Source organism: Gekko japonicus, unplaced genomic scaffold (assembly GCF_001447785.1).
Source record: "Gekko japonicus isolate JY-2015 unplaced genomic scaffold, Gekko_japonicus_V1.1 scaffold332, whole genome shotgun sequence".
In the NCBI taxonomy this organism is placed as follows: domain Eukaryota; kingdom Metazoa; phylum Chordata; class Lepidosauria; order Squamata; family Gekkonidae; genus Gekko; species Gekko japonicus.
Genome location: NW_015177015.1, coordinates 1,061,953 through 1,075,006, shown reverse-complemented (window position 1 = coordinate 1,075,006; position 13,054 = coordinate 1,061,953). Strand labels below are relative to the sequence as shown.

Sequence of the window (13,054 nt, the reverse complement as noted above, 5' to 3'; positions counted from 1 at the left end):
GATAAAAGGAAGTACTTCTTCACCCAAAGAGTGATTAACACTTGGAATTCACTGCCACAGGAAGTGGTGGCGGCTACAAGCATAGACGGCTTCAAAAGGGAATTAGATAAGCATATGGAGCAAAGGTCCATCAGTGGCTATTAGCCACAAGGTATATATAGGGGCTCTGGGGCAAGTGATGCTCTGTCTTCTTGGTGTTTGGGGGGGGGGATCAACAGTGGGAGGGCTTCTAATGTCCTGGCCCCACTGGTGGACCTCCTGATGGCACTGGTATTTCTGTCCACTGTGTGATACAGAGTGTTGGACTGGATGGGCCTTTGGCCTGATCCAACATTGGTGTCTCTTATGTTCTTAAGTACCCAATAATACAAAGTCAATAAGTGGCAGCATTACAGTTGTAGGAGTCTGCTAGTCCTGTGGGTTACAACACAATCAACAACCAGCTCATTTTCTTTGCAGTATGTTTTTATTTGTTGTAATAATCCCGGTGCAAATGGTGTATGCAGCCAGACAAGCCTGATAGACAGAGAATGTTCTGACTAGATATCCATTTAGTACGCAGTATGTTTTTATTTGTTGTAATAATCCTGGTGCAAATGGTGTATGCAGCCAAACAAGTCTGACAGACAGAAAATGTTCTGACTAGATATCCATTTAGTAGTTTCCTATCCTCAGATTTACCCTTTACTTCTACAATCCTTCCATGTGGCTAAGTACAACCACCTCAAAGCAGACAACATAGATCCCCCCATAGGAATACCCTATGCCAGTGCAATGGAGTTACTCAAGTCCAAGTCCACCAGTTTAAGACAGTGGTAACATTGCATAGGATTGCACTGTATGCAACTCACAGAGATACTCAAGCCCAACACAAAACTATGCAGCTCTTTTTAGGGAGTATCTGATTTATCAGATGAAGCTATCAGAGAAGTATACAGTTAGACAATTTTGGCCACTCCAACGAAAAGGAGTCTCTGCCAGCTTCATTAAACAAATCCCAATTGAACAGTTTCCATGTAGTTACGTCAGATAAGACATTCCCCTGTTGAAGGAAAACACACACAAAACATGTTGGGCTAGTTTGTATCTTCATGAGCTAATACATATTCTAAGTTCCTCTATTTTCCATTTTACATCAGGGTGTCTGCCGTCACCTTTTTTGTGTGAACCTTGCCACTACAACCAATACTGTAATAGGCCAATGATTGTTTAATAAGCAATGCTATCAGATTGAGCCTACTACACAATACTTGTTTACAACTGGTCAAACAAGGGCTTAGTTATTTTACAACTCCACTAATGAGGGCAATTAACTACTACCTGCTGCTTTCACAAATTACCACCACTGGAACATGACACAGGTGGTAATGAGAGCCTTGTTAACACTTCGAAAAAGTACTATTCCTTTTCATCTATTAAATCCAAACACCCAGGGCTATTTTTGGGCAGGAACGCACAGGAACGGAGTTCCGGCTGGCTCCTGAGTTGGCCACGCCCAGCAGGAGCTCATTAGCATAACAGGCCACTCCCAACAGCAGAAACTCATTAGATTTGGCTACATTAGGGGTATGTGGCCTAACATGCAAAGGAGTTCCTACTACAAAAAAACCCCTAGGTTTTGACAACAAACAAGGTAAACAGAATAAGAAGCAAAAGGTGGGTGTGGCTGGATGACCACACTTCTGGTAACATGGGGGTATGGCCTAATATGCTAATGAGCTGTACTATCAGGGTGTGGCCTAATATGCTAATGAGTTTCTGCCGTTGGGTATGGCTTATTATGCTAATGAGTTCCTGCTGGGCTTTTTCTACAAAAAAAGCCCTGCAAACACCCATGTGTCACAATGTACTATGATCAGTGCTTATTTACCTATACCAAGGACCTAAGAGATTTACTTCTGAGCAAGACTTTCCATTAATACCAGCAGCAAATACCAGATGGTGAGAACAAACTGGGGAAGGCTGTGGCCTTTATGATTTCCTTATAGGAACTAGCAGCTGCCTAGGTTGAGCCGGCCTTCGCTGGGAGTTCGGGGTAGAAATTTAAATAAATAAATGGGTGAAATAAGGTCTTTGACTAGGTAGACCTTTGTTCAGTCCAACAGAGGTAATTTGGGTTGCTTGCCAGCTCTGGCTTGGGAAATACCTGGAGATTGTGGGGGTGGAACCTGGGGAGGGCGGGGTTTGGGGAGAGACCTCAGTGGGGGTATAACGCTATACAGTCCATCTTCCAAAGTGGCCATTTTCTCTAGGGGAACTGATCTCTGTAACCTGGCAACCAGTTGTAATTCCAAGAGATCTCCAGGCACAGCCTGGGAACTGGCAACCCTGGGTGTAATCTTATATATTTAAACGCTGATTAAAGAGGGGGGCCGTGTGGCCACAGCATGCTTTAAACCAAAGAACAATACAATGTTGTCCCAACAGTAGAAGTGGTCCATGAGCTTTAAAAGGCATTATGAGACTCATAGAGGAAAGATCTATCAGTGGGTTCCAGCTATGGTGACTAAAAGGAACCTCCATACACAGAGGCAGCAAAGCCTCTGGATATCAGTGTTAAGAGGCAACTCTGAGTAGACTTTAGCCTCTATGGCATGTTTGTTTGGCGGTGCAGGGCAAGTGGTTTGTCACTGTGTGAAGCAGTATGCTGTGCTAGACGGACAACTGGTCTCTACTTATGTTCCTATCGCAACAATGAAATCCTTCAAGATCTTCCTCTAGAACTCAATTACTAGATACTCTGGATTAGGCAAAAAGTTCTTCCCAAACAAACAGCCATACCTGACCAAGTGGTAGCAGCTCCTAGCATTCCTGGATAATGTGAATTACCTGGACCCATTCTGACACCTTGTAGCCCTGCTACAGGTAGATGCTCCTGGTTTTGGTGATAGGGCCTTTTCTGAAATGGAACTCCGGTTGAGAAAACTCTTTCTCCAGACACGTTTGCCAGACATCTTCATTACAAGCTTTTGGTAGTAATTAGGTTTCTGGATTTTAAATTATTGTTTATTTTCTCGCTGCTGTTTTATATGTGTTCCGATTCTCTTTATTATTATCTGCCAGGTTTTTATATCATTTTTATTATGTTGCCCTGAATGTTTTTTACAGTAAAGAGGCATGATATAAATGTTTAATACAAATAAGATGCAGCAATATTTCATACCCTGAGTATCATGATATTCGGCCTGAGGCTGAGAAGTGAAGCAACCTGCAGGCCTCAAGACAGCCTTTCCCTCACACACAGACCTCAGGCCTTGCTGCTGAGTTCCCTGCAGACCTACATTACCCAGGCATTTTCCAAACATCAGGAATCAACCACTAATGAGGAGGCTAGGCCTTGACATATAAGAACCTGCACAGGGAGGGAAGGTGTTTGCTCCCTGGAGCTGGACAGCAGCCTACTGCTTTTGGAGGGAGCTGATCCCTTATCCTAAGGTGGGGGTGAGTCTGACCTGAAAGGGATCAGGTTTAGTCACTTTAGGGAACCTTCCAACCAGCTTCTTTTCCATGTGACCTTTGCCCTGTGTGTACCCTATATTAATTCTGGTCAATGTTTATTCACTTGCTTATTTAACTGTTACAGTTTTTAATAAACAGCTTTTATGTTCACTCTGCCTGGGTCCTTCCTGCTTCCTATTCAGCCATATAGAAAGGCACACTGTGACCGAGGAGGCAATTGGGCAGGGAGGGTGCTTTGGGCCCTCCCCAGTCAAGCTCCAGAACCAAAGTGGTGACAGCCAGTTAAAACCCTTACCTGCTACAGCACTAAAGGGTGCAAGAAGACTTCCTGGAAGGAGCCCCTGCCCACATCAAAACCCCTCTCAGCCCTGCCACTTCCTACAACACTGAGCAAGAAAATCCATCTCGATTATCCCAATGTAGCGTTACTTGATATACCACTATCATCTCTAAATTCAAAATCCTATGAATGACAAGGCAAATATTTCCTGTCCCAGTGGGCCAGAGATTAAATATTAGAACACTTATACAATATTCTTCAGAAGTTCAGATCTGAACAGTTTCAGGAGGACTTTCCCCACAAGTCTTATTTCTCTGACAGTCAGCAGCCTTTATAGCCCAGATGAAAATAATTTGCCACAGATTTATTAGTAATTTTATCACATTCTATTGTCTATTATAAGTGACGCCAAGGGCAGAGAAAAGGACAATAGACATCTTATCTCAAACAGAGAACTGCGTCTCCAAACAGCCTAGTCATCTACAACAACAAGGAAAAATATGCATTCCACAATATGAATACTTTGCATACAAGCAGTTATTAACCAAGGACATACACTCTTTAACTACAGATAAGCCTCTCAGCTGATGTAAACAGAAGCCCTTGGAGTTTCAGTCAGACCTACATTGTTCTGTGAAGGAATGGTTGTTTGTGATGGCTCAAAACAGCCCAATACTGCACTGTAAAAAAAGTCATTGAAAAATTGGCATCTATGCTTGTCTTGATCAATTCTGTCCAAGCCATCTGATTGTGACTGAAGTAGAAGATAATATTAATACACAGTATTGAAAAATATGGTAGCCTAAGAGCCCTAGAGACTGGCTTCCTGTTCACCAATTAGGCCAATATTATCACCTTCATTAAGACCGGAAGGCCTGGCGTGATCTGGTCCATGGGGTCGCGAAGAGTCGGACTCGACTGTGCGACTGAACAACAACAAATCACCTTCATTTGGAGACTGGTGCGACGAACTGCACTTTTAAAAGCTTAGAAGTGGTGTGTAAACAGATAAAGGACTGTGGAGGGTTAATTCTTCACAGAAACAGAGAGCCTTGAGTGACAGCTGTTCCAAGAGATCTGATTGCTTAGCATCATCTGAGCAGAGAAAGACTTCTAAAGTGTATGCTGAGAAGAATTCAGTCTGATTTCAGCCCTAGCTGAAAAGCACTGAGTACTGACAGTATCGGAATTCAGCCCTGACTGAGAGCAGTTTAACACAGACAGGAGAACTGGAAAAAGTTTGCAAGGATGAATGAGTAGTTAGACCCATTTTCTGGCCAAAGAAAGGGGATACATCTTCTAGTGAGAGGAGAATTTCCCCACCCAGTCAAACAGAAAGTTAGCTCTGAAGAGAGATCCCTGGTCTGGTGTAGTCAGAAACTGCTTTTGGAGACCTTAAAGAGGCAGTTAAAACCTTGAGTACTGGCATTTCAAGAAAAGAGTGTACCAGCCTTCTGGAAACCATAAGAGTAAAAGAATACTCAAAGAAAGTGTACTGGATTGTTTGGAAAACACTGGAACAAAAGCCTCTCAACATAAAGATTGTAAGTAACTCTGAATAGCTTAAGAAACTCTCATTAACTTGAAAGATAAGAACTGAAGTCTGCACTTGTACTGGTTTTACCTCAGAGTTTTCTATATACTTCAGAAATTTCAACTCCTGATTTCATCTGACCTTTCCCCTCTATATTGAATAAAATATTTAGTTAATCTTGAATTTTAAAACATTTCAAGTGACATTTTCAGTGGTTTAAGTTAAAGGGTGATCCGGTATCCGACCCTTCCCTCAGGTTCCTGGGCTGAGCCAGCAGTAAAATATCATACTGACACAGGGTGGGACAGCCAAAGTTCTTCAGGAAAGAAGAAAACAGACCACTAGGGCTCCTCAGTTAGAAAGGGAAAGAAAAACGGAGGGAAAATCTTGCCTCTGAAGGAGGAAAGTAGATGGGGTGTGTGTGTCATAACTAGTTAGTGAGACACCTGAACTAGACCAATACATCCTGAGCTAGGATAACCAGATACAGAGTGACTAAAGAAAAAATTTCAGAAGGTAAAGAAAGCTTGTCACACTATAGTACCACGGAAGACTGCTTTCTCCAACATTCTTCCTTCTGTACATTTATTCACCTTATTTTGATCCAACATCTAGTAATCTTACTTAGCCTATCCTCAGACAGCCATTGTTAGCATTCTGGGCAAGGTTAACCATTACAATAAACAAAGTAGTCTTTCAAGTCAGCTATGCCACAAATGAAAACGATTGTGCTAATCTGTTTAGTAGATGTTGGCTTTATTATAGAATCCCCTTTCTTTAAAAAAGGAACAAGCAATATTGTGGCAGGAAAAGCTGGTGAAATACCCAACTGGAAAATTCCTATTACGTCATGCCTAACAGAATATAAGACACCTTCATAGCTTATTATACCTACCAAAATCTTCTACTAAGAACTCTGCCCCTTTGCTTCCCTGATCAGCCACGCATTCTATTAAATTCTGAAAGGAAGCAGCAGCATGGCTACCTAAAGGTCAGGCTTCTATCACATCTGTAAGCATGGCAAAAGAAGCAAAATATCCTAACCAAGGGTGGGTGGCTACTGAAAGAACACCTTGAAATCTAACATTTCTTTGCCACAAAATAAGCACCAAGACAAGCCAAGAAACAGAACCACAGGAATAGTAGCTGTATGTTCTAAGAAATCTGTTTTCAAGAAGCATGGTGAATACCACCAACTGCCCAACTATGTTTTTCCTCCTCAGAACAAACCATAAAATGGCTCATTATGCCATTAAAAATGGGACTATGTCCTTTTGTACCTTGGGAATATTTACACTAACACCCAGAAGGCCCAATTTATTTTATAAGAAGATTGTTTTCATTCATACAAATACATATTTCTGCAACTGAAGCTAAATGCAAATAAGTGAATTAACAGTTCATATTTTTAATAGTTTAATCCTCTACACAGAAGAGCTCTAAGTCAGATAAAATCAAATCTATATTCTATATGTTTGGGGAGGGGGGACAATCAAGACACAAGTTTAATCATCTTATTCTCTGTTTGTGGGAGCTATGCCTTAAACATTTGTCAAATAAAATGCTTTTGTTTAGTATTCAGTTTCTCTCTTGTTGCTAAACAGAATTTTTTAAAAAGCTGCACACATAATTTACTCCTCTCCAGTGCCTGTTACCACCCGCTAGTTCCTTTGGCTGAGCACTTCTGGTTTATGGGAGCACTGAGGACTTAATAAATTATAACATAATGTTCATTCAGTAGTTGTTTTCCTAAATAAAATCCTGACTCTTCTTCATGCACACACAACAGAAACTTTACTACCATTCTGCAGTTTAATGGGTCTTTATAATATTAGCATAATATTCTCTCTCGCCTAACACTAAACATCTGTTTCTCTGCCATTTATAACTCCAGCTTGAATCACTACCTTGAATCACTACCTTGAATCAACAGTTCATTGAGCTTACCAGACATAACCAGACATAACTGCATACTGAGAATGTAGAAAAGGTCTGCTATGACCAATAGTTCAGTGAGCAGATTTTGCACTAGAAGAGTGATAAACAACAAAGAAGGAAACAGTCTGATCTTTCCATGAGCATAACTCCTAAAAATGGATTCAGGTGGGTATCCATGTTGGTCTGAAGCAGCAGAAGAAAATTTGAGTCCAGTGGCACCTTTCAGACCAACAAAGTTTTATTCAAGGTATTAGCTTTTGTGTGCAAGCACACTTCTTCAGATACAGTGAAACAAAATTTCCTCAACCATTACATATATGTAGAGGGGGGTGGGGATGTAACAGTTGAGGAAATTTTGTTTCACTGTACCTGAAGAAGTGTGCTTGCACACAAAAGCTTATACCTTGAATAAAACTTTGTTGGTCTGAAAGGTGCCACTGGACTCAAATTTTCTTCTGCTGCTTCAGACCAACATGGCTACCCACCTGGATCTAGACAAAACACAGAGTGATCTGTGATTGCCCATCTCTCTCTCTCTTTTTTTTTTTGCAACGCTAAAAATAGTCTGGAAGGATTAGATTAGTTGGGTGAACATTGTTTGTTGTCAAGTTTTGAATCATCTTTCTGCCATATTACTCAAGTTAATATACAACTGAAATAGGGGGGTGGGGTGGAAGAATGACAAAACACACTTAAACTAAACATTAACCCATAAGACATCATCCCCTTAAAATCCAGATAAATGTCATTTCAATCAACAGCGCATAAACTGTCCCACTGATTTCAACATGGCTTAGACAGAGCTCACTTTCTTGACATTTTCCTAAATTCACTGACAGTATACCAGTATAATTAAAATCACAACCATTTCTTGTTTTAAAACCAAGCAGGGTTGTTGTTTTTTTAATTTAAAAGGGGTGGGGGAGAAGCATTGCTTGGGAAATCCAAAAACCATGTGATACATTTTATTCAACCAAAATAACACAAAACAGTGTGCAAGCTTGCAAGTTTTGCAGAAATCTTCCTCAGGCTGGATGTAAAACAAGCAAAGGGGGAGGAAGAAGAGAAGATATTTCATGCCCTGATCTTAAGGTCACATGTCTACATTCTGTGTGGAATGTCCTGCACATTTGGACAGATCACATGGAGAAAGCACCTTAAGGTGTATCCTATCAAAACCCTACAGTGGCAGAAATTGCCTGGAGTAAAATAATCTCCAGAAATTTATTTGCAACTGGGCTATAAAAATAATTCCTTATTATCAGCAATTCTGTCTTGCATTGAGATGGGCAAGAGTCCCCCCCCCCCCCCCCCAATCAGGCCGAGGAAAGCGCCGGTGTTCGCTCCTCTTGAAAGCCCAGCAGGCTGTCGCTCTGCTTGCAAGAGAGGATTGAAAGGGGTCGCTCGGGCCCAAATACTCACGGCAATCTGCTTCGTCGCTATTATCCGAACAATCATCATCCTCGTCGCATTTCCAAATGGAAGGGATGCAGCGCTCGTTCCTGCACTGGAATTGGTCGTCTTCGCACTCCTTCGCGAAGCCTGCAATTGGCAGGGGAGACAGAGCCAGAACCCGGGATCTTAGCAACAGGGGGTGCGGATAGTCGAGCAAACACACAAACACACCCCAACCCCACGATGATTCTCAGCCCTCCCTTTCACAATCCGCTTTCAGACGGCAAGCAAGCTCGGAACGTTCTAGGCCACATCCCCAGTTCCTCGAGAGCCGGAAAAGGCGCACAAAGACCCTTGATAATAGGGAAGGGAGAACATCTCCATTCGCAAGGCATGCTGTACCAACACCCCCACACCCCGCCCGGTTTTCGGGAGGCAGCAGCGACCGTGCCCGGGGACCGAAGGGAAATGAGCAAGCAGCATGACAACAAAGGCTCATTCTAAGCCAAGTCAGACTCCCTCAAAAGATGCAGAGCTTCTTGGCTTTTTCTGCCTTTCGCCCGGAACAATATTCACTCCTCAGCACTGTTTTTAAAAGGGCGACAGGAGCCAAATGCAACTCCCCCCCCACACACACACACATATATGCATATTTATTTCTCTAAATCTTGATGCTGAGATCTGGCATTTAAACGAGAGGGTGGGCACACCAGAGAAGCAAGGAAAAGGCAGGTTGCAAATGGATCGTTTTTCTGCTCCGGAAAGATATCTCCTCCGAGAGAGGTGAAGGGCTGGTCCCGGACGATGTGCCGCTTTCGTTGCCTTAAAGATATGCCCAGCAGCACCAGCAGCCTGCGCCCTGGCCCTTTCACCGCTATATTAGCCCCCCGTCCTTCGGCGACAAACATGCCTCGCTTTGGCCCAGATCCCCCCACGCGGAGGGGCGGCCAGACTAGCGAGCGGCAGCAGTTGGAGCAGCCAAGCAGCATCCAACGCGTGGCTCGCACTTGCTCAGTAGGCTCCGAGCCGAGGCGCCTGGTCCTCCCCTTCCCAGCGCTGCTGCGGACCCACCTTTGGCGATATACAGCTTGATCAGGAGCAGATGGAAAAGCAGCAGCCTGGTCAGAGCTGGCCGGCACATCGCGCTCCCTCCTCGGCTGCTTAACGGCCCCTGTGCGGCGGGTTGCATGCAGCCCCGGCTCTCTACCTTTGGCAGCCGAGCAGGAACAGCATTTCAACCCAAGCGAGTGACGCTCCCCACTGGGCGGGATTTCAGCGAGCGAGCCAGACCTGGGCATGCCCGCCCGCCGGCTGCCTAGGCGCGAGACCACGTGGCTGGGCAAGGAGGAAGGTGGGGCCAAACCTACTTGCCCACCACCCCCTTCCCTAGGGATTTAACGGCCGGTTACAGAGTCCTCTCTTGGTGCACATGCTTTGACTGCGCGACAGGGTGGGCTTCCGCGGCGGGCTTGCAGAATGAACCCTGCAGGTAGACCAGATCTTTCCCATTTTGTAGGAAGAAAACTGATCACTCTTCTTGAGACCACAGAGGGAAGACATAGATGGATTGGTCAAGGCTTAGAAGAACTGAGGAATGCAACCATTTCCACTGTTTAATGAATTATTATGCCAAAGGCCTGGGGCTAAGTGTCCTCCCAAATCTAATGCTAATTATTCTATCCTAACAATTATGCTAATTATTCTACCATAAGAAACATTTTGAATCATGTTTTAAAATGAACAATCCCAGTACTTCAGGAATATGTACAGGCTCCTTTGGGAATATGTGAGTCTCCTCCGGAAGAAAATCCCAATGCTGAAAGGCAGCTTTATGCCCAGCTTTGAGATGGAACAAAGGAAGATGCCTGAAGGACCATTGGATATAATAGGAGCCAGGAATGTGTATTGAATGCCAATTGATTCACATGGGCTCCATTGAAATAATTACAGTACAGTATGGTGGCTCAAGTGGTTAAGACGCTGAACTGCAGGCTGTGGAAGGTGAGTAGTTCAGCAGTTCGAGACCTGAGTTGCCGCATGACGGAGTGAGCTCCCGTCTCTAGTTCCAGCTCCTGCCAACCTACCAGTTCGAAAGCAAGAAATTGCAACTAGATAAATAGGTAGCACTTCGGTGGGAAGGTAACAGCATTCCGTGCGCCTTGGTGACCACGGAAACGTCTCCGGACAGCGCTGGCTCTTCGGCTTTGAAACTGAGATGAGCACCGCAACCCTAGAGTCGGACTCAACTGGCTTTCGAGCAAGGGAACCTTTACCTTACAGAAAAGTTGCAATGAAAAATGCAGAATGGATTTAGAGAAGTCTGCTCTGGGACTAGAATGATAGGCCTCAGAAGAGAAAAACAGTCCATAAGTGTTGTGGAACTGGAATAACAGTCCCCAAACTAGAACGACCATCCCTGGGAGTGTGGAATCAGTGCTCTGGGCCTGGAATGACAGCCCCCAGAGTGAAATGACAGTTTCTGGGGCTGGAATCAGTGCTCTAGTGCTGCAATCATAGCCCCCAGAGTGGAATGACGGTCCCTGAGACCACACAAACTAATCTGGAGCTGGCATGACAGCCCCCAGAGTGGAATGATGGTCCATGGCTATGGCATAAATGTTCTGGGAGAGCAATAACAACCATCAGCAGTGCCTGTAGCTTTAAGAAATGAATCCCCTTCTAGGATGTTGCTAGGCAATCACAACAGTATCACTGTTTTAAAGCCTTGGATTTATTATTTTACTGATTTACCTGCCTTTACTTTGCTCATTTTTTCTACTTGTTATTGATCTAAAGTTGTTGTTAAATAAGTGGTAGGTTGGGTGCTCTGGGCTCTGCCTAGGCGACCTATACCAGAGTGGTGGCAGCAAGTAGTGAACCTTCCTAGCTACTGCCTGCGACATGGTGGCAGGAGTGGGATAGGCCAATTTTGGACCCCAGTAAGAGGCAGAATGTTAATTGGGCTTGTCTCATTTTCCCAACATTTGGGAAAGAAAAAATCTTTTTACCTTTGGCTTGAGGAAGCCATGCAAAAATTTAGTAAAGGCGCTGGTAAAGTTTTGTTATTTTTTAGCTGTTGGGTCAATGGGATAGTGAGGCTAGAGATAGGCAGTGCATGTTCCTCCAATCCAGAAAGGAAAAATCTGAGGGCACTCCTGTTCCTAAGAACAGAACCCAGAAGTTAAAGCAACCATGTCCAAATCAACAGCACCCCTGAGTGAAGAGACGTTACGTCTCCAGCTGCAACTTAAGCAGGCAGACCTTGAGTTAGAGAGAGCTCAGTTGCAGACAGAGGAGAAAGAGACTGCAGCTAAGATGGAAATGGAAAGAAAAAGGCTGCAGAGAGAGGAGAAAGAGACTGCAGCTAGGATGGAGCTGGAAGGGAGAAAACGAAGCTGGCACATGAGCTTGCTTGCAAGGATTGAAAAGGGGCTACTCACTCCGGATGCTGCTGTGCAGGGGCATAGCTGAAAATACCCTTTATACAAGGGGGGGGGGGACACTGAAGTGTTCCTGCAAAACTTTGAGCAAGTTTGCATCAACTACAAGGTCCTCTCAGAGTCGTATATGGAGAAGTTGAGACCTCAGCTGAGTGGAGTTCTGGCCAGATGGAAGGTGAAGAGAGGACAGACTACAAGCTGAGATGGTGGGGTTTTCCAAAGAAGGAGCCCGCAAGAGATTCAAGGAAGTAAGACATAAAAATTGGGAGTCTTAACTGGGGAAGGCCTATGATCTATTGTTGGTTGATAGTGAGATATTGAACAAATGGTATTTAGCAGAGATAAGATAGTCCAGCAGAGCCAAAGTAAAATAATTCAGACTCAGAATCCATGTGTGATTAAAATATCAAGTTTTTACTAAATTCTAGCATGGGAAGGGTAACTGGGATGAAAATAACAACAGAGCATAATCGGCTACATCCTTACTCTACAAAGACAAAATTAGAAGAGAGAGATTATGGCTACTCTTCTTGTTCTTCAGAACACCAAACAAAGACGGGAAGAGAAGCCATAAAATGGTAATATACCTTGACACTTTAGTCCCAATCAAATTCCTAGATCAGGGAGAAAATTCCTGGGCTTTCTACAGCTAAAGAACATTGGTTACATGAGAAACATGTGACTTCCTGTGAGTAACATAAACAAACATTTAACCCCAGATATACTGAGTGTTTTCAACTTGTAATACCCAACACCCCTTCTCAAGTTATAACACGAAAGTCATACAAATTCAAACAGTCACGAAGAGTCTCAAAACGTTGCTTGTCAGGATGTCTGATCAGTAGGACAATATTGGAGTTCAATCAGTCCTTGGTCTTGCAGCTCTTTCACATAGTGACATTTGAGTGCGATGGTCTTGTTTTTAGATTTGGTGCCTTCACCTTTGCAGATGGTGATACAAGCTTGATTGTCCTGAAAAAGTATTATTGGCTTTGGTTCATCTATGTC

The 13,054-nt window shown here is 43.7% G+C and overlaps 1 protein-coding gene across 1 annotated transcript in view; it reads right to left on the bottom strand.

Moving 5' to 3' along the window:
• LOC107124280 (low-density lipoprotein receptor-related protein 8-like) overlaps positions 1 to 9,747 on the bottom strand; it is a gene marked incomplete at its 3' end in the record, with an annotated part of 212,174 nt that extends 202,427 nt beyond the window's left edge. The window contains exons 1-2 of the mRNA XM_015427700.1: positions 9,678 to 9,747; positions 8,634 to 8,753 (exon numbers count right to left, since the gene is read on the bottom strand). Of these exons, the coding sequence (XP_015283186.1) occupies positions 8,634 to 8,753; positions 9,678 to 9,747 (190 nt within the window). The remainder of the gene's footprint in view (positions 1 to 8,633; positions 8,754 to 9,677) is intronic.
• Positions 9,748 to 13,054: the final 3,307 nt, after the last annotated feature.